Source organism: Lagenorhynchus albirostris, chromosome 3 (genome assembly GCF_949774975.1).
Source record: "Lagenorhynchus albirostris chromosome 3, mLagAlb1.1, whole genome shotgun sequence".
In the NCBI taxonomy this organism is placed as follows: Eukaryota; Metazoa; Chordata; class Mammalia; order Artiodactyla; family Delphinidae; genus Lagenorhynchus; species Lagenorhynchus albirostris.
The window spans coordinates 57,663,806-57,684,733 of record NC_083097.1 but is presented as its reverse complement, the minus strand read 5'-3'; the positions used below and the strand labels follow the sequence as shown (position 1 = coordinate 57,684,733).

General features: G+C 41.5%; 1 protein-coding gene across 1 annotated transcript in view; it reads right to left on the bottom strand.

Moving 5' to 3' along the window:
* ARHGEF28 (Rho guanine nucleotide exchange factor 28) overlaps positions 1-20,928 on the bottom strand; it is a 310,128-nt gene that overhangs the window by 165,060 nt on the left and 124,140 nt on the right. The window contains 2 exon segments of the mRNA XM_060143115.1: positions 1,759-1,942; positions 19,315-19,608. Of these exon segments, the coding sequence (XP_059999098.1) occupies positions 1,759-1,942; positions 19,315-19,608 (478 nt within the window).

Here is a 20,928-nt window from a genome sequence, read left to right as displayed (position 1 = left end):
TAGGTCCATCCATGTGGCTGCAAATGGTATTATTTCATTCTTTTTTATGGCTGAGTAATATTCCATTGTATATATATATACCACATCTTCTTTATCCATTCCTCTGCTGATGGACATTTAGGTTGCTAAATAGCCACAATAGGTGGCTATTGTAAATAGTGATGCTATGAACATTCAGGTGTGTGTATCTTTTCGGATTTTGGTTTTCTCTGGATATATGCCAGGAGTGGGATTGCTGGATTATGCAGTAACTCTATTTTTAGTTTTTTAAGGAACCTCCATACTGTTCTCCCTAGTGGCTGCACCAATTTACATTCCCACCAACAGTGTAGGACGGTTCCCTTTTCTCCACACCCTCTCCAGCATTTATTGTTTGTGGACTTTTTGGCCATTCTGACCGGTAAGAGATGATACCTCATCGTAGTTTTGATTTGCATTTCTCTGATAATTAGTGATGTTGAGCTTTTTGGACATCTGTGTGTCTTCTTTGGAGAAATGTCTATTTAGATCTTCTGCCCATTTTTTGATTAGGTTGTTTGGGGTTTTTTTGACATAGAGGATGTGTAAACTTTAAAAGCACATGTCATCTTCTGGTCTTGGACACAATAGAAAGATACAAAGCTACCAAAGATGAAGTGAGGCTCCGGGATAGTAACCCTGAACTATCCACAATGACAGAGTCAGAGGAAGTGGTCCTGTCTTGCCCTTTTTAGCTAAAGAAAGTGGGGTCACGGTAGAGCAAAGATAAAGGCAATTCCATTGGGATGGGCTCTTTCCTTAGTTGGTGGTCACTTGACCAAGTAAGAACAAAAATAAACAGAAAGCTGTGACTTCAACATGCACTTAGGTAGCATACGACCGTAAATTAATTACGTTGAGTTCCATGGGACAAATGAAACATACCAGTCCATTAAGACACACCATGTAATAACACTGATAATATTTAATATTTATCTAGTAATTTATCATTTTCATTGTAGTTTCCCACTTATTTTTTACCACATGTTAAGTCAAGGAAACCACTGTATAGGATATAATGACCAATCTGAACCACTCTAAGTAACAAACATTAAAAATGTTGGTATCATCCTCAACATAGAGAACTTTACAGTTGACAAAGTATTTCATTTCCATTATCTCTAGATCCTAATAACCAGCCCATTGGCTACATAGTATCTTGGGGTTTGTTTGTTATTCATTGATTCAACAAGAACTTATATTCTTTCAATGAATGTATATGCTGAACACAGTGGGTAAAACAAATAGTTTCAGTCCTCAAATGATTTAGGATGGAGACATATATGAAATAAATGATGACTATATATATAAAATTATAAATTATGATTTATATTATAAATGAATCATAATTTTAACCACAATTAATACTGTAAATTAATCATAATTGTAAAAGACCATAACATAGAAGGCCTCTCTGATGAAGTGACATTTAAGCAAAAACCTGAAAGATAAGTAGGGGTTAGGCTAGTGTTTCCCAACTTTTCTTCTTCTTACAGCCACCCCCCCAACCATGGAGCCTTTTAAGACATTTTTCCTGACTCCCTCTCCCCCATGAAATGTGAATACCAAATATATGTGTATATCTGTTTATGTACGATATGTGTATCTGTACTTTATACATGGGAACTAACGGTAAAATATAAACCAATGTTAGCTCGTGGTTTGGTTAATTTTTCCATAATGCTTGGAAAATTTCAGAGAAACAGACTGAGAGAGAATCTATCAGGTATCCAAACTCACTTTGTGATGTCTTCAAACAGCTTGGAGCATCCACCATGTAAAGCTAAGTCTAATGGCGTGGCACCCTCCTCGTTGGGTAAAGCCAAGGCCTGGACTCCTCCAGGGAGACACAGGAGGAACTGGGAAAGCTTAGCAAGGCCCCATCTCACAGCCAGGTGCAAGAGAGACTCTCTATGTAGAGAAACTGAAAAGAGAAACATGTAATATTAGTTCCTTCATTTAAAAAGTTTGTCTGATATTATTTTATCAAAGAGATTGTCAAAGTAAGAATAGTAATAGTAAACATGTCAGAGCTGGAAGGAACCATCAGAAGCATCTAATCCAGAAACTTCATTTTACAGATGTGGAGAGGTCAAGGGATTTGTGCAAGGTCAGGGAGGTACTGGAGCCAGCTTTGCTCATCACTGGTACAATGTTGTTCTGTGCACTATGGTGCACGTTCATATCACCTCTCACTCATGTTCAGTGAGGTCATCCATGGAAAACAAGTGCTAGGAGCACACCATCCTTTGGAAACAGACATCGTCAATTTCCAAGGTGTCCTCTAAGGAGATGCTGTTACCCTAGCAGGACAGGCTACTAGAGGCCAAGGATGTCAAGGAGCCTCCATTTCCACTTTTTGTCCTCAGAGGTGCTCCTCTCCGGTCAGCTGCTGGGGCAGAAATGGACTCTGAGTTCATGGTCTCTCTCAAACTTTGTGGAGGTACTCCTACCCATTTATTAGAGCTTTGGGATTATTTCAGGGTTGCCAAAGCCACACACACCAGTGCTCTGCTTCAAAAATTCAGCCTGTGCCTCTTCACATCCCCCTTGATAAGGGGGTTCCTGCTTGGTTTGTGTCTGGGTTTTGCTGTTGGTGTTTGCCGCTGTGTCTTATGGTTGTTTCCCGACTGTATCTTCTTACAGGCTGAGGGCATCCTGGAAGTTTTTTATTCCTAACACCTAGCATGGTACATGGCAAACTAAAGTCACTCGGTATTTATTGAGTTGAATGGCAACTGACTACTAAAATCTCAATTATTTGTGTATGTTTAAATTGTCTAATTTGTATAGAGTTTGTCCTCCTGTATTTCTCCTACAAGGACTCAGTACCTGGAACACAGCTGGCCCATGATAAACATTACTTTGGAAACATGTAAAAGAATACATTTGCTTACATTTGAAAAAGCTAGGCCCATGAACTCCATCGACATCAAGACACACCTTAAAACAAACCTAGTCTTAACAACTGAACATGAAAATCCTAACACTCAAGATCTGTCAGAATAAGTACTCAGTAAGAATCTGAGTTATACCTACCCTCCAGTTAAGTAATGTTATTGACTGTTTGTAATCCGAAAGAGACCACAGGATGCTGCACCACACTGGAGTGGAAGGCCCAACAGGGTAGGACCTTATCTGCCTTTTATCCTAGCACAGTGCCTGGCATGTGTATGTGCTCTATAAATATTTGCTTGTTGAATGAATAAATGACCAATGGCTCTTTCCCTGATGACCACCCATGACAGTTAGCTTTTAATACATGGCTACAGCTGCTACTTGGAGCATCTGTCATTCTTAGTTCTACCTCTGATACCTCCTGAGAAAAATCTGTGAACACAAAGTACATACTCCCACACATCTTGGACATTGAAGACAAAAACTACCTACTTCTCCACCCAGCTTACCGTCTACACTAATATGATTTTGCTATTCCGTCGTCTTCATTAGCATAACTTCACCAGTCCAGGAGACTCTTGCCTAGGCAAAGACTGACTATTCGTCAGAGGAACTTCCTTCAAGGCCCATCAACTCTTTAGCAGGAAGCATTGACAGTTTAAGCTGCAAAACCAATCTTTAACTACTATATCATGATCCTTATCTAAACCTAATCAGAATCCCTTCCCTGACACCCCCTTGCTGTCACTCCTCCCCTGCATCCAAAGACCCTCATTAAAGCAAACTTCGAGTTCTCAACAGATCCCAACCTTGCCTTCCCCCTTCAAGATCCTGCTAAGGCTCAGGGCTTCCCTGGTGGCGCAGTGGTTGAGAGTCCGTCTGCCGATGCAGGGGACACGGGTTCGTGCCCCGGTCCGGGAGGATCCCACATGCCGCGGGGTGGCTGGGCCCGTGAGCCATGGCCGCTGAGCCTGTGCTCCGCAGCGGGAGAGCCCACAACAGTGAGAGGCCCGTGTACCGCAAAAAAAAAAAAAAAAAAAAAAAAAAAAGATTCTGCTAAGGCTCAATGGAGGCAGAGTTCTCCCTTATCAAGGCCGGCAATAAACTCAGCTTTGTCTTACCAGCAGATTGTGATGATGATGTGTGTGGAGCCAGGATCCAACAAAACTCTAGTCTGAAACTTATCAGAAGGAAGTGCTCCGCAGCACACGGATGCAAAAGAAAACTGCTTAGCTTACATGTTTAGTTGGTTTATACTATTTCTATATCTAGATCAATGAGCTTAAAGCATCATATTTCAAATATGTAAATGCCACAGACTTCACTGTGTATTTGCTCCATCATCCGTCTGTATGACACAGCACAGATCCCCCTCAGTAAAATGACATCTGAAATGCCAAAACATCTGAAAACAGACAAAGTAGTGCACCCCACCAGACATCTGTTTAATATACTTGCTATCTTCTAAAGGCTATAAAAGAACTTATCTTTAATTATTTTATCCTTTAAGTCTTTGATCTTTAAACTCACTTAATTAGAAAGTAAGGTTTTTACTCTTAACAGATTCCCAGCAAGGCATGTTTGGTAACATTTACACTCTTTTTCCTCCTTAAGTAATAATCGTGAAGAGACTTGTTAGGATCACGTAACAACATACACACACACACACACACACACACACACACACACACACGAGTACACTGCCCAATGTACCAGTCAGCATGAGGCATGAGGTTGTAACCAGTCACATGAGGATGGAATTTCTAAGTCACGGATCTCAGTCTGAACCTAGGGAGAAATGCCCATGGTTATACGAGATACAATTTTTTTCCAAGAAAAATACGACCAAAAGGGAACATCTAAACCAGCGGTCCCCAACCTTTTTGTCACCAGGGACCAGTTTCGTGGAAGACAATTTTTCCACAGACGGGGTAGGGGGAGGATGGTTCAGGGGTAATGCGAGTGATGGGAAGCAATGGGGAGCGGCAGATGAAGCTTTGCTCGCTCGCCCACCGCTCACTTCCTGCTGTGCGGCCCGGTTCCTAAACCTTTTGGGTTCCCTTTTAAAATCATACCACTGATAAAGGCAGTATGGTGTCAACCGTTTAAATGGTACTCCCTATAGTGCCTGGAGCAAGACCCTAAATACCCTCCAACCTGGGCTGTAGTTCACTGTACCCAACCTGATTCCTGCACCAGCAGAGCTTCCCAGGCCTGTTTGCTAGCCCAGCTCTCTGTTCTCTCCTTTCTGGCTCCATCCTCATATCCTGTTCAATGGGAGAGGACAGCAAACATGTGGGGCTGAGTGCGCACTGCTGCCCCCCTCCGTCCCTCCAAATCCAGGGAAGAGAAGATCTTCTGATGTTTGAAGAAACAAAAGGCTGCCCAAAATGTGTTAAGAAAGAGTTTTATCACTCAGTATAGAAGTTCAGAGCCTAGAATCAGGCAAACAGCTTAAAATAGGAAACATCACGACATATATAAATAATTCTGCTTGCTATAGAGTTTCAGATTCTTAACAGGAGTCAGGAAAACAAGCTGTGGAAAGGGGTTCTACAATTTGGTAGACATGGGGGTGTTTAATTAAAATGAATGGGTTTTTTTTTATCAAATAAATTTGTCTCTTCCTGTTTATTTGGTACCAGGAGTTATTTGAACTAATGTAACTAAAGCAGAATTACTAATAATTGCTCTAATGGAAACCATTAAAAGGTGTGACCTGTACCATCCTGGCAGCAAGATCACCCAGACACAAAAAGGAACAGCAGGCTGTGATGTTCAATCAACACACCCATCACGGCATAAAGTGGGGCTCATCTGCCCCCGTGACAGGGAGGGAGGCTCAAAGCCCACGCCTCTCACTCTGCCACACCTCAGTTTCTCTGCCTGGAAAATGAGGCTGTCACGTCAAAGACCCAAGGTCCTAGGAATACTCATCCTTGCCTTGACTCTTTGGGGATCAAAGATCTGTGACATACAGCACAGATCGAGAGCCCTTCTGGAGCACCTGAGGCGCAAGAGTAGGGGTGGCCAGTTTGGTTGTTACTGAAGGAGCTGATTTTATGTACTGTTCAGTCCAAACTTGGGACCATTATCACACCTACACAAGGTCTGACTGTGCCTTTAAGGTAGCAGGAAATTCAGGATGGAAGATTGAAAAATAAATTATCAGGGCCTCAGGAACTCACATGCACTGCTAGAGGAAATGTAAATTGACACACCCACTTTGGAAAACATTGTGGTATAATCTAATAAATTTGAAGAAACGGATGTCTTATGGCTGAGCAATTCCACTCCTACATACAAGCCCCAGTGAGGACAATGCTTTGTATGCACCTGGAAGCATGCATAAAAATGTAAGATGGTCAAAAATAGAAGTGATCTTAATCACTTGATTAATCACTTAATCAACAATAGAATAAGTTGCAGTATAATCATACACAAGTATTCTAACAATAAAAACGAATTACAGACCAATATAGAAGAAACCAAGAAATATAATGTCGAGGGGGAAAAGTCACAAAAGAATACACAGAATATGTTTTAATTAATATGAAGTTTTTAAAAAGTGAAAACAAGCCATATTATATACGAATACATGGGTAGTAAAACTATAAGGAAAAACCAGGTGACGGTTACTCTAAAAGTCAGCATAATAACTCCAAGGGGAAAGAGTTGAATGTGGCTGGGAAAGAATGAGGGGTGTTGGTACTTCTGGGGTCCAATGATGTCTGTATGTTTCTCTCTCTCTTCCCATTCACCCCCACATAGTTGTGTTCAAGACCCTCCTCAGAACAATTAAAATTATAGGGAAGGGCCCAAGCACCAGTCTTTTTTTTTTTAATATGTATTGATTTACTTATTTACGTATTTATTTTTGGCTGCTTTGGGCCTTAGTTGCAGCACACAGGATCTTTCGTTGTGGTGCACGGGCTTCTCTCTAGTTGTGGCATGCAGGCTCCAGAGCACGTGGGCTCTGCAGTTGCGGCACGTGGGCCCTCTGGTTGTGGCGCGTGGGCTCAGTAGCCCTGTGGCATGTGGGATCTTAGTTTCCCGACCAGGGATCGAACCCGCATCCCCTGCATTGGAAGGCAGATTCTTAACCACTGGACCTCCAGGGAAGTCCGCCCCCTACAAGCATCCATCTTTTCTAAAGATTCCAAAGTGATTCTAAGTAAAAGCCAGGGTTGAGATCTGCTACTTTAAACATCTGGTTAACAAAATCCATATCTATGCCTCCTTTTTATACCACTGTATTCCCAATCATCTCTTAAGATTTTATTAGCTAACAAATTTCACCAACGAATAAGACCAAAAAAACTTTGTGATTTTTACAAGTTATTTTTAATCTACATCACTTGCTGCCAAGACAAGATATGGTCTTAAACATTTAGCAAAATACTAAAACTGTGATGGGGACAATAATCTAGACGCAAATGTTATTTTTAAACGAGTTAATTCAGAAGTCCTTCTACTTTGTAGGGTTTACTAATGTTTCATAACTCCTGAGTAGAGCCACTTAAATGTATTCAACCCTGTAAGCTATGAACAAAATATATTTTTAATGCATTTTTTTAATGAATTAAAAAAATAAATCCTATCAATTAAAATAAGTTCTTCTCTGGTTTCTGAAGCCACATATATATTCATACAGGTCTCGATTTGTGCATCTAAGTCATTGAGCAGACAAACATTGAGTCAAACTACTACCATATGCCAGGCCCCTTGGACACAAAGGGGGAAGCACATGGCCAGCCCACTTTAGTTTGCAATAAAATAAGTATCTTGCCCATGAAATCCTGTCTGGTAAACTACAGCTCTAGGCTTACACAAAGAGTGTGAACAGAAATAAACTATCTGACCTACAAGGAAATTGCTCTACAGGTTAATCAACCTACATCACGCATCATGATTTGAAAGTTTACAGATGTTTATAAAATACAAAAATGATGAGCAGAAAGAGAATGAAAAAAATATTAGCAAAAATTTACATGGAGAGTGGAAGAGAGTACTTGGCATGAGCATCACACACAATCTCTGATATTTTTCAGGACTCTTAATGAGAATGGGAGGAGAAGTTGTATATTATGGCATCTTCCCTTTGGGTAGCTCTGAACGGGGCTTTGGTGTGTGTATAAACAAATCAGCCTTCCATACGGAAGATCGGAGGTTGGTGAGTCTAGGATAGTAACTGCAAATATAAACACACTCATAGGAAAGATATGGAAACAGGACGTCCCATGGAGCACAAGAGCAACATGGCAGGCATGGTGGGATCATATAGCCAAAAGATAGAAGAGGACTGAAAAAGCATAATGGCAGGTTTTAGCTTCCCGAAGTGTCTGCTCTGCGTCAGACACATTTGAGACACTCAGATTACAGCAACTCCTGACTGAAAATCTGGGAAAACACAACCACACAATCATTCCAGAAAATTCACATTCTGATATACACTACTGGAATGCACTTCATGGATTCTGTACCTCATATAGGTTGGTTATACTTACCTTGTGGAACTCTAGTACTAAATCAGCTGAAACACTAAAAAGTCCGTATCAGAATTCAAAGATGGTAATACAATTTCTGGCTTTCACAATCTGGGGACATTTCCAGAATGACTTATACAACGTGGACAACAACACAAGATATTAAGAAGCCAGACACAACACTGTGTAGTGCAATGGGAGCAGATTAAATAGCTGAAAGATCTGGAGTTGAACACTTACAGGGACGTAGCTTTGGAAAGACCACTGAATTCTCAAGTTTTAAGTTGCTTGATCTGTAAAAGGAAAGGAGGGACTTCCCTGATGGTGCAGTGGTTAAGAATCCACCTGCCAATGCAGGGGACACGGGTTTGAGCCGTGGTCCAGGAAGACCCCACGTGCCGCAGAGCAACTAAGCCAGTGCGCCACAACTACTGAGCCTGCGCTCTAGAGCCCATGAGCCACAACTCCTGAGCCCACGTGTCACAACTGCTGAAGCCAGCGCACCTAGAGCCCGTGCTCTGCAACAAGAAAATCCACTGCAATGAGAAGACCACGCACCGCAACAAAGGTTAGCCCTTGCTCGCCACAACTAGAGAAAGCCCACATGCAGCAACGGAGACCCAACGCAGACAAAAATAAATAAATAGATAGATAGATAAATAAATAAATTGAAAAAAAGGAAAGGAGTATCTGCTCAGCCTAGTATCCAAGATTGTCAGCAGGCTATAACGAAAATAACATATGGGACAGGGGTCTCAAGAACTAAGACAGGCTGTATGGCGGGACTTAGCCAGTCATACATATTTGTCTGATTTTTTTAATACAAAAATATAATAAAGAGTCACTACATATATCTATGTATATTTGCAAGCAGTTTTCCTCTAGTTATAATTTAAAATCATAATTTAAGGGAACTAGTTATGTGATTAAGAGGCACTATAATTGCATCAATGAAAGACACCAGGGTTTCCCTGGTGGCGCAGTGGTTAAGAATCCGCCTGCCAATACAGGGGACACGGGTTCGAGCCCTGATCCGGGAAGATCCCACATGCCGCGGAGCAACTAAGCCCGTGCACCACAACTATTGAGCCTGCGCTCTAGAGCCCGCGAGCCACAACTACTGAGCCCGCGAGCCACAACTACTGAATCCCGTGCGCGTAGAGCCCGTGCTCTGCAACAAGAGAAGCCACCGCAATGAGAAGCCCGCGCACCACAACAAAGAGTAGCCCCTGCTCACCGCAACTAGAGAAAGCCCACGCGCAGCAACGGAGACCCAACGCAGCCAAAAATAAATAGATTTATTAAAAAAAAAAATGAAAGACACCAGACGTGTCATAAGACAAATGTGCTACAGCCCCATGGCTTGGGCAGCAGGCAGTCATTAGGTGCCATAAGCAGCAATTACGTCATACCAGCTTTTCCAGCCTGTGCAATAGAATTTTCTCATTTGTTAATATTTCTTCAAGGCTCTGATTTACATCTACCATTCATTCATTCAGTAGATATTTGTTGACAGCATACTATGCATTGGGCACTCTTCTGCTCTCCCCTCACACCACAGGTGAGCCTGTGGAATTCCCAGGCACCCTTCCAAGTGACCCTCCAGGAACGCTGTTCTGTTTGGGTGACAAATGAAAATACACTGCAGTCTGATTTTATTGTTGACAAGAAGAAAAAGCATAGACTCATCATATCTTGGAAATGGCCTTCTGAAGTTTGCATTGGGATTCTGAATTCAAGCACAATCAGGAAACAGCCAAGCCCAGATTGAGAAATACTAAACTTTGCGGGTATGAGGTACAACTTTAGTGGGAGATCTTATCCCCTCCTTCAGCACAGGGGCACACTCGGGAAGGGATATTCTGGTGAGAGAAGGAGAAGATAAATGGGATAAACCAAACAGGAAGTCAATAGATAAGACGAAGCCTAGCTGGGATAAGAGTGAGGGTGGAAGGTTGGGAAAAGTTAATTAGAAGTCCAGATGGGGCTTCCCTGGTGGTGCAGTGGTTGAGAGTCCGCCTGCCAATGCAGGGGGCACGGGTTCGTGCCCTGGTCCGGGAAGATCCCACATGCCGCGGAGCAGCTGGGCCCGTGAGCCATGGCCGCTGAGCCTGCGCGTCCGGAGCCTGTGCTCCGCAACGGGAGAGGCCACAGCAGTGAGAGGCCCGCGTACTGCAAAAAAAAAAAAAAAAAAAATAGGATAGCGGTAAACTTGGGGATTCTGAGGCTAGGCAGGATGAAGTTATGAGTCTCAACTGCCCCATTTACTGCCCGCCCCCTTTGCCAGGCCTCTCCCACCCATTTTCAACCATCAGCCTTTTAACCTCCAAGCATTTGGTAGTTTTGAAACCAGTATTTTATTTAATTTTTAAATAAAGTAGTACAAGGACAGCTGCCAGCATTCAAATCCTATTGAAGAAATCTACGAAAACAGCAAAATGTTAAACTTTTTTACTCAAGTATTAAGAGAATCCTCGGCTACAGTCGTTTTCAAATTCAATTTTAGTCTCCTGTGTGCAAACCAAAACTGCCCTGTACATTTGAAGGGTTCCCAGAGGAGAACAGCCAGGGATGGAACACTGCCACCCAGAGGTAAATTTCAAAACCTTCCACTTGCTTGAATCTGTTGGGAAGCACATTAGGGATGGGTGTTTGAAAATAAAAGCTTCCATTTACATTTTTTTTTCCCTTGAAAATTTTGAGAGAGGGAGAAAATAACCTGAAATAACCTGAATATAACCCTATCCTCTATTTCTCAGTTGTGAGAGTGGATATGTAATTCTCTACTCCAGTCTCAGGGCCATTGGTGCCCTGTAGAAGGCTTAATTTTTAAGGAAAAGTTTAAGCTGCTTTTTCTTCTTTAAAATACAGTGCCTTAAACAGAGAAGGTGCTTAATAAGAGTTGACTGACTTAACTGCAGGATAAGTCCAAATGATTTGACACGGGGAAAAAAGTCCTTTTCCTTAAGAGGCCAATTCTGTGTTAAACTCTTTACTGCCAGAAAAACCTATTCCTTAAAAACGAAAAGCTAAAAAAAGAAACAAGATAGAGAAACCAGTTTTAGGTTAAGGATTTTAAAACTTCACAAATGATGCACATTTGTGTGCATGTGTGTGGCTAAGTATTATGAAACAATTTTACCCATTTACCATAGGACCTGTCTTAAAGAACATTCTCTCCACCACTAGCAGTCATCCAGTGGGTTACCTTAGCAACTGAAGGAATATAATACCAGCTTTAAATGTCAGAAAAGAAAGTGTGGAGATGTCTGTCCCACCAGATACTATCAGAAGTGCCAGAAAGCTAGAAAGTAATACTGAGTGTATACACAACTGCTTGAAAAATGTCAAGATTTCCAAGAAAAACATATATCCCAGATTTAGTCAATACCCATAATGCATTAATTTTAAAACTCCTCCAAAATTGTTTTAAAAACCTAGGAACTTGTATTTTGTAATAAATCTGTCCTTTATGGGTTTCCTACCCACTGGTAGGACATCAGCTGATGTTATCTCAAACTTTCGGTCCAGGACAAAGCTTTGGGGCAGAAAGACAAAGCTGACATTTCACATAGTCTGTGGGACAGCAAGCAAGTCTTCTAATCCAATGTACCATTCCCTGGCGAACAAGACATGGCACACAGGTGGGGACCAGCCAACAGGGCCTTGCTCTATTTCCTTTCGATTTCTAGAGCTGGCAGACTATATTCAAGGATAAAAACCACAGCCAAGCTCCATTTCAAGTGTTAAACAAACCCTGCCTCTTCCTGGTTACAGATCTCTTTCCTCTATTCAAGGAAAGATAAACAGATATTTCCCTCTGTCAAACGTTGCGGGCCCACACATTGCCTTCTCTCATTGCCTAGAAAGAAGGTGATGATTCCCGGTATGTGGCTTGAAGCAAAATGTAGATGTCACAGAAAACTGGCAGTTCCCACTGAGTCTCTCATAATGAACTGTTAATTCTCACTTAATGGCGTTTCCTGCAGATAAGCAATATTACCATTGCTCTTTAAACTCCTTAAGGGAACACTAAACTATTAAGACACATTTAACAGTTGCTGAATAACCCCCATTCTTATAAACTTTCTAAGTCCTTTTGGTCGACTGCATTTCTTTTCCTTTTCCCCCCATTAGTTGTAAAATAGAGAAAAACATTCTCCTTCAAAGGGAATTTATAAAGACCCTACTAAAAAAGCACAGCATCATGCTAACCACCCTTCTTCCTAGTAACAGCAGTCCTCATCCATTAAACCTATAGCCCCTGATGAGGTTTCTACTTCTCCTTTAAGTCACCACTCATTACACTGTGACTTGTTACTACAGATACGATTTGGACTTGCCCTTACAACATGTATTCTGCAACCAATGCACCATTTCTCTAATTTCTGGATTCAAGTTTAAATATGTTCTGGTTGCTATAACTCCACTGGTGTTACTTGCAAGGAAAGGAGCATACTCTCGATCTGATATTTGGAATTAATCATTAAAATAATACATTCTCTAAGTTGTTCTCAGTGGGTCCTACCCGTTCCATTCATTGCTTCTCTTTGAGGACAGTTCTCCAACCAACCATACAACCACAGAATGAGAAGCCAGCGCCCAAAATACACTGGCTGTGTACCCAAGACAGCCCTGCAGAAAAGTTGCAAAAGCTCAGTTGGCTTACCCTAAATACTTTTTCCACTTATAAAACCAACTCTAAAGACAGGAATAAAGTTTAACTCTTTAAACTTGATAAAGCAATCTAACAGATATTTTCTTTGCTTTATAAAAAATTTTAATGTATTTGCCCTACAGATTCAATTCATGGTGCCACCTTTCTTAAATGTTCTTACCACAAAAAAGAAATGGTAATTATGTAATGGTAAGGAGTTATTAATGCAATGGTAGTAGTCATTTGCAATATATAAATGCACCAAATCAACATACTGTACACCTTAAACATGCACAAATATGTTAATTATATCTCAATAAAGCTGAAAAACAGGTTGCTATGTTTTTATAATTGGTGTAATTAATGAAGTGTTCTATTTCTTCCACAATAAAGAACTTCTTTCTGCCTATTAAGGAGACCTTTGCACATACGAAGTACTTTTACCTAGAGACCTGCAGAAAAGTCCAAACTCATTTTTCACAACAGTAATTTACTTTGGCAGAAGATGTCTTGAATCTGCAAATTGTTGCTACATATTGGTTTGTAAGTGTAAATACATGCTGTGAGAGAGAGACTTTATATGACTTTTTTTTTAAGTAAAGGGGCTTTTTTTCCTCAAGTCAGAATGCATAATCAAGACAAGCTCTACCTAATTCCACAGGTTGGGAGAAGAGCTACTATGTTCAGAGGCAAGGCCATCAGTCCTCCGAGATGGCATTTGTAGTCCCTTTGGGATCTTTACTCCAATGGCAGCCTCCCCACTGGTGATGGCAAGTTTGGTGCTTGCCAGCCACATCAGGCTTCTGAACACACAAGTGATTGGAAGTAATTTGATTGAGCAGGAAGGGAAGACTTTAACTCAAGTTATCTGAGCACCAACAGAATAAAAAAAGAGTATATTTTATGCCAGTTAACCTAATTGTCAAAATTATGCCCATCTCTGAGAAAAGAGTTCTGTCCAAAAAACAAACAAGCAAAAAATTCAGAACAAAAAAGTTAATCATGAAATATTATGGGATAGTATGTTACTACTTAAAGTTTTACTGTAAGTGTGAGGCAGCTCAGAAGCTTTTATCATAAAAGCTATTTCACAGGAAGAATGGGTTTAATTTTATGAAACAGAAATCCAATTTTATTTATGGCACAAAATTAAATAAAACACAGGATATTTCCTTCCCTAGGAGAGTAACTTGGTTGCATTGTGAGTAATGATGGGTAAGATGCAGGGCCAAGGAAAGGCTCTGCTTTTCTTCATAAGACACAATACTCTGCTCAGATTCTGGCCCTTCTACGGGTTCTCAGGCCTTCCTGATAACTCTCAGTGTTTGAAAAGAAAGGAAAATAAGGGATTTATTATAAAATGCAAGGAAATACAGTAATGCTTCACAGTAAGGTTCCCATCAGACTCTTCCACGACAAAGTCATTACAGAAATCAATTTTACTCATTCTGTAACATCCTCTGTACCCCCCTAAAAAACATAGATAAATACAAAGAATTTTAAATAAATGTGAATAGTAAGGTTTTAAATAGTTTTTGGACAGGTCTTAGGAGAAATAACTACTAGGGAAAAAAACTTTTCCATTTACGATGCTCCTACCATTAACACATGACGAACTCCAGTGGGCCACATGCCACAGTTTATTTCTCACTTTGCTAATGTAATTTATCTGCCTCAAAGACAAGCAACACTAATAAAATATGTATGCTGAAAAAAAGATGCATTGAGCTCGTAAGAGATTCTAAACGGCTTAGGTTATAACTCTACTACATTGAAGGGGAAGGACCAGGATTGTGACATAGGAGACTCCTGAACTTCCCTCCTCCCATGGAAATGCCAAATGTACAGCTACACACAGAGCAATTCCCACTGAGAGAAATCCAGTCACTAGCTCAATGACTCCCACACATAGGACTGGATGAGAAAATACCCATACTCACATGGGTAGGAAAGGCTGAGACATACTCTTGCCATAAACCCCACCCCCAGCTCAGCGCCACACAATCAGGAGGGAACCTCCAACTCCCAACTTTTCCCTGAGGAATCAAGGGTTTTCACCATACATGTAGCACCCCAACTTTTAAGGCTCCCACCTGGGATGGGCCCCCAAAACGCCCAGCTCTGAAGGCCAACAGGACTTACACCCATGAATCCCACAGGACTAGAGCAAATAAAGCAGCAGCTCTAGATGGGCATATAAGCAGGCACCTAGGCTGTCTCAGGGCTCAGTGTTGACTAAGCAGGCAGAAACACCCATCTCCCAGTCGTTCCCTGGAAGAGATTTGACTTCATACTTTATAAGCTGCTGCCCAAGCGTCCAGCATCTAAGTGGAATGCTTCTAGGGGCTGGCTGTCATTCTCCCTGGACCCCAAGGAAGCCAGTTGGCAATCTCTCTGGAAGGAGCTGCTTTTATGGCTGTCACTCAAGAGACAGGTCCCAGATCCCCTGGCATTGACAGCCAATGGGGCTTGCATTCAGGAGTCCCACAGGACTGCGGTGGATAAAGAAGCAGTTGTTAATGGGTGTACACATACGTGCTTGCTGTAACCATCCCCCCAAGGTTCTGCACAGAGGAGCAAGCCAAAAACACCCATCTTCCAGTCTTTCCCTGGAAGGGATTTGACTGCATACTTTGCTAGCTTATGCCTTCTAATCAGCCTGCATCTAGGTGCTGACTGAGATCCTCCCCCTTAGGACACTGATGGGTCTTGGTACACCCTCTACTACTGGGAGCCACTACGAACAAAGACAGCAACTTGGACTAGCACAAAGATTTAAGAGGCAACCAGGAGCTTGGGCTGGGATGATTGACAAGGTTCATCTACACAAGACCAGTCTGTCAAGACTGGGAGAGGTGGCTGTTTGATCTGATGCACAGAAACCAAAACAGAGTCCAGGAAAATGAAGAAACATAATAAGTTCCAAACAAAAGAACAAGATAAATCTCCAGAAACTGATCTTAATGAAATGGAAATAAGTGATTTATCTGATAGAGTTCAAAATAACAAAGATGCTCACCGAGGTCAGGACAGCAACACATGAGCAAAGTGAGAATTTCAACAAAGAGACAGAAAATGTTAAAAAAGTACCAAACAGAAATCACAGAGCCAGAGAATACAATACCTGAAATGAAAAATTCAAAAGAAGAATTCAACAGCAAACTAGATCAAGTGGAAGAAAGGATCAGCAAACTAGAAGACAGGGGGATGGAACTGATCTAATCAGAGGACTGAAAAGAAAAAGGAGTGTTAACCCTGTCCCTGAACACTGATGTTGTAGAGAAGTTCTATTACAAGTCTAGGCTGCAAGCAATGTTACCTCAAGTACTACAAACTGTTCTTAGAGAAAGTCTAGAAATTTACTAGAAATTTCAAGGAATTGTTTGCAATACCAAGATTTTGTCCTTTGCCTGTAGCTTCAGTTGCCCAGACCAACTGTAATTTGTTTTCCACATATGTACATACAATCTACTCTCTATACACGGAAATCCATTCACATACACACGAGAGTCAACTTTTACTGAGAACTCAGTATGTTCAGACATTGTTGTAGAAGCTACACCATACACTAATTCAACCACTGCAACAAGCCAATGAGGTGGGTATTATTATGCCTCATTTTAGAAATTAAAACCATGGCATCAGAACAGAAATAATTTGCCCAGATGATCTCAGATACAGAAGAAACTGGGCAAGGATTTGGCATATAATCTTTTTTTATATATAAATTTATTTATTTATTCATTTATTTTTGGCTGTGTTGGGTTTTCGTTTCTGTGCGCAGGCTTTCTCTAGTTGCGGCGAGCGGGGGCCACTCTTCATCACGGTGTGCGGGCTTCTCATTGTCGTGGCTTCTCTTGTTGTGGAGCACAGGCTCCAGACACGCAGGCTCAGTAGTTGTAACTCACGGGCTTAGCTGCTCCGCGGCATGTGGGATCCTCCCAAACCAGGGCTCGAACCCGTGTCCCCTGAATTGGCAGGCAGACTCCCAACCACTGCGCCACCAGGGAAGCCCAGCATATAATCTTAATGACTATTACACTAGAATTGCTTTCAAATAGAATACAATGCCTCACCATGTAAAGCAACTGCTCCAATTTTTCTCATGAAAATACATATATTTATATAATATATACTTATATATCTTGGTGACATAAATCTGTCTGTTATAAGGATATGGATAAACCAAAGGGTCATGATAGATGGAGGCTTGGAAAACAAGAACACATCTCCAAACTTCAATGAAAATGGCAATAAGATAACCCTTGGCAATTTGGTGGTTAGCCCAGTTTTCTCCAAACTTATTTGATTATGCATCTCTGTCAGCAAAAATAATTGCACATATGCCCCAAACCCAGAAAATTGTATGCATATACTACTGTCAATGTACAGACTGAAGATTATGAAATCTTATTTCTAAATCTTAGGATAAAAAATAAATACAGCATGTGGATAACATGAATCCCACTTTGAAGTTTCTTAGTTTAGGCTGTTCATATGAAATTATGAAGTTCCATAACTTTCAACAATTTATCGTTTTGCAGAGGCACAGACTGAACCACTGCAGAGTCCAACCTGCTATGCTGAGAGAGTTGCTGTGCTAGGAAAGTACCCCCCTACACCTGCCTCTCCATGAGGCTTTGAGGCTCTTTACTTATGTCTTTAAGCATGGTGACTAGTGAGAAATTATGAAAGCTTTATGTCTTTGTCAAAATGAGTCTGCCTTCCAAAATATAAAATACCCTCTAATATTATTGATAAAATTTGTTTTAAAAGCCAGGAGGCTTAAGCAAATGTAGTTCCTTAGCCAGAAAGTATATAATAGATACACAGATATATAGATAGATAGATAGATATGTATATATACACTCATATGAATGAATATATGTATACACATGTGTACATACACCAATAAATATATGAATACATGTGTGTATATACATATGAATAAAGTTCCTTAGCCAGAAAACATTTTTTTCCTCCTATACATACAGGAGAATTACAATAGCAATATCTAGGATGTGCAGCTCCTTAAAGGTCTCAGGATACACCGCTCATTCATTCAAGTACTTCCTGAGCACCTGTTATGTGCCAAGCTCTTTGCTAGGTCCTTGGGGGTGATGGTGAGCAGAACACACACCATCCACTCCCTCAGGAAGCCCATCCCTTCATGCATATCAGTCAGCTGCCACACAGCTAAGTGGAGCACATGGGACTCAGGCACAGATGACTTCTTTCATCCAAGGTCTTAAGAAATAAGAAACATCCTTAAGCGCCAGGAGAGTTTAAGTATAACCCTAATCAAGGAAAGAAATGGAGATCCTCTCTGATTGTGGCTTATGACTTTATGATTGATTCTGCTTAAAAAAAAAAACATACCCCTTTTACCTAGAGTAGTTCATTTAATCTTAATCCATGATCAACTTTAAACCAACCTGTAACCAGAATTTATCAGGAAGCAGAAACTCTTAAAGACAGCATCATCCCACCACAAAGCTAAAGTCATAGGAAGAATACAGAAAAACAGCAATAGTACATGTTTGTGTCCAATAAAATACAGAGCAAAATTCTATCTCCAATAAAATTATGTTATTTGTCATCACCATAAGTAGTATGTGTTGAACAGTGTAGCCTCATGAATAGTATGAGCTTATATACAACATCTATATCTTTGTTCACACAGATTCCGAATGGTTTTAAGAGTCTATTTAATGATATTGAGTCTATTTAGCCTTTTAGTAAAGAAGGGGCATCCAGACGTAACTCCAAAAGTTAGTATAAATATAGTAAATATGAATGCTGTCAGTGACACTGACATTTTCAAAGATGTCAATGCATTGGTTACATTTCCTGCATGGCCACATTTCCTCTCAGTGTTCCACAGAGTTGGCTGCATGTTCTTCCTTGCTCAATGACTCTACCTATTTGGAAATAGGACACCAATATCCCCTTCTTACAGCAAGAAAACATATCAAAGGAAGCGGAGCCACAGCTCAAAGCAGCTGGCTCAAAAGCCTGCCACAAAGAAACAGTCCTTCCCTCCTTGAGGAAAAGCTCTTCACCCCCTGGAACAGAGTGGCATCAACCAGCCCAGAGATGAGTGGCTCAGAATGTCAGGGATCCCAGATTGAATAGTGCAAGGCTCAGGTCAAAAGCAGGCAGGAAAACCAACCCAGGCAAACAGGCAACAAATTGTAAGGCACATTTGAACTTGACATAGAGAGGAGACATCTTAATTTCCTGGTAAAGACCCACCTTCAAGTGAAGAATTTCCCAGGACAGTCCACCCAAGAGGCAACTCCAGATGGGTCAGAGCCAGCACGAGCTCCTCGTCCAGAGCAGGCAATGCTCCCGCCGTCAGGGCAAATGGGGTCAGCAAGGTCTGGTGGCTACTGGCTGTGAGGCGATCGGCTTGGGTGACCAGCAAACGAGCCAGCCTGCAGGCCATGTTGTCCACATAGGTCACGGAGTCAGAGCCCATGGTCACAGGGGAGTAACCTTCCGAGCAGAGGCACACAGACACCGTCACCGTCTCCTGAAGCCTGTGGCCTGGATGACAAGATAGTGAACAGTTCACCCAGAGTCTGCAGAAGATGCTCTCCCAGTGTCCAAAGCTTTGGCCTGAGCATACCACACGCTCCAGGAGAGCAAGGCAGAAAGGAAATGCGGCCAATTATCTTTAAATGCCGCCAAGCCTGTGGGTCCAAATGAACAATGACCCCATCTTCTTCCAGTGACTCCTGATTTTCAAACTGACCTTTATGAGCTCTGACCATCTCAGGGCTGCTTTCCCATCATTACCACTGCTATTTGGCATAGCTTCACCTTGTACTTCTAGCCAACCATCAAATTCAAGTTTGTCGTCTTAAAGGCCTTTGCCCTTTCCTGTTCTGGCATTTCCTTCTGAGTCATATGTTTTTATATATTTATTTAGGTGATAGTTTTATAAGGTAGCACCACAAAGTTACACAAGTTTACCCTAGTTCCTCAGAGTTCTTCTGAACGTGAGTAGGGTGGGTAAACACTTCTCAACAGAAACATTATATGTACTGTTCATTGGCCCACCACCACTTCTGAGAATGGCTTCTCTGTCTTGTCGATGTTCTTAATACTTCTGTTGGGTGGTCGCCTAATCCTGCTACCCGTCCCTCTCCTTACATTCCATTTTACCAAGGTTGGTGAACTTCTACCCAGGTATGTTTGTATGTTGTCCTCGGCAGAATGTCCAGGAATTACCACCACCAAACTTCTGTGATCATGATATTAATAGCTGGACAGAAGAAGGGCTAACATTCAGCTACCACTGGCCCCCAAGCAAACGCCTAATGGGTGCAAATCATCTTTGCTCTGCCTTATCCTCCAAAGCTTTTCGCCAGAAGCTATGCTGCCAGGCTTCAAGGAATAAGAGCGTCCCAGGTTTACTAGGCAAGAGCTACTGCTATCGTCACATCATTGCCTTTTTAAAGTGGTCCAATGGTACAGCACAGAGTGGAGCCCCTACCCCCAGACCACACACGTCCACTATATACTACAGAAAACTGTTGTACCTACTTTGGAAAGGTACCCTGGTAAAGCTGTGTCCAGGAAAATGTACGATTCAGAAATGTGGAACTGTCTGCAGTGAGTTTGTTAAAAATCAAGGTAAGAACTCTCCCTTCTAAGCAGGCCACAATATAATCATAAAAGATTTTCTGTAACACACAAGGAGTAGGAAGGAGGTTCACCCCTACACGCAAGTAAAGAAAAAGACAAAAGTTTTGATGTTAGGAGTGGCGCTTTAGTTATTATTTTTATTCTTTCTCTTATAAGAGGCTGATAAAAAAAAGAGAAAAACCAAGAAAACAGGGCCAAGCTAAATGCAGCAAAAAC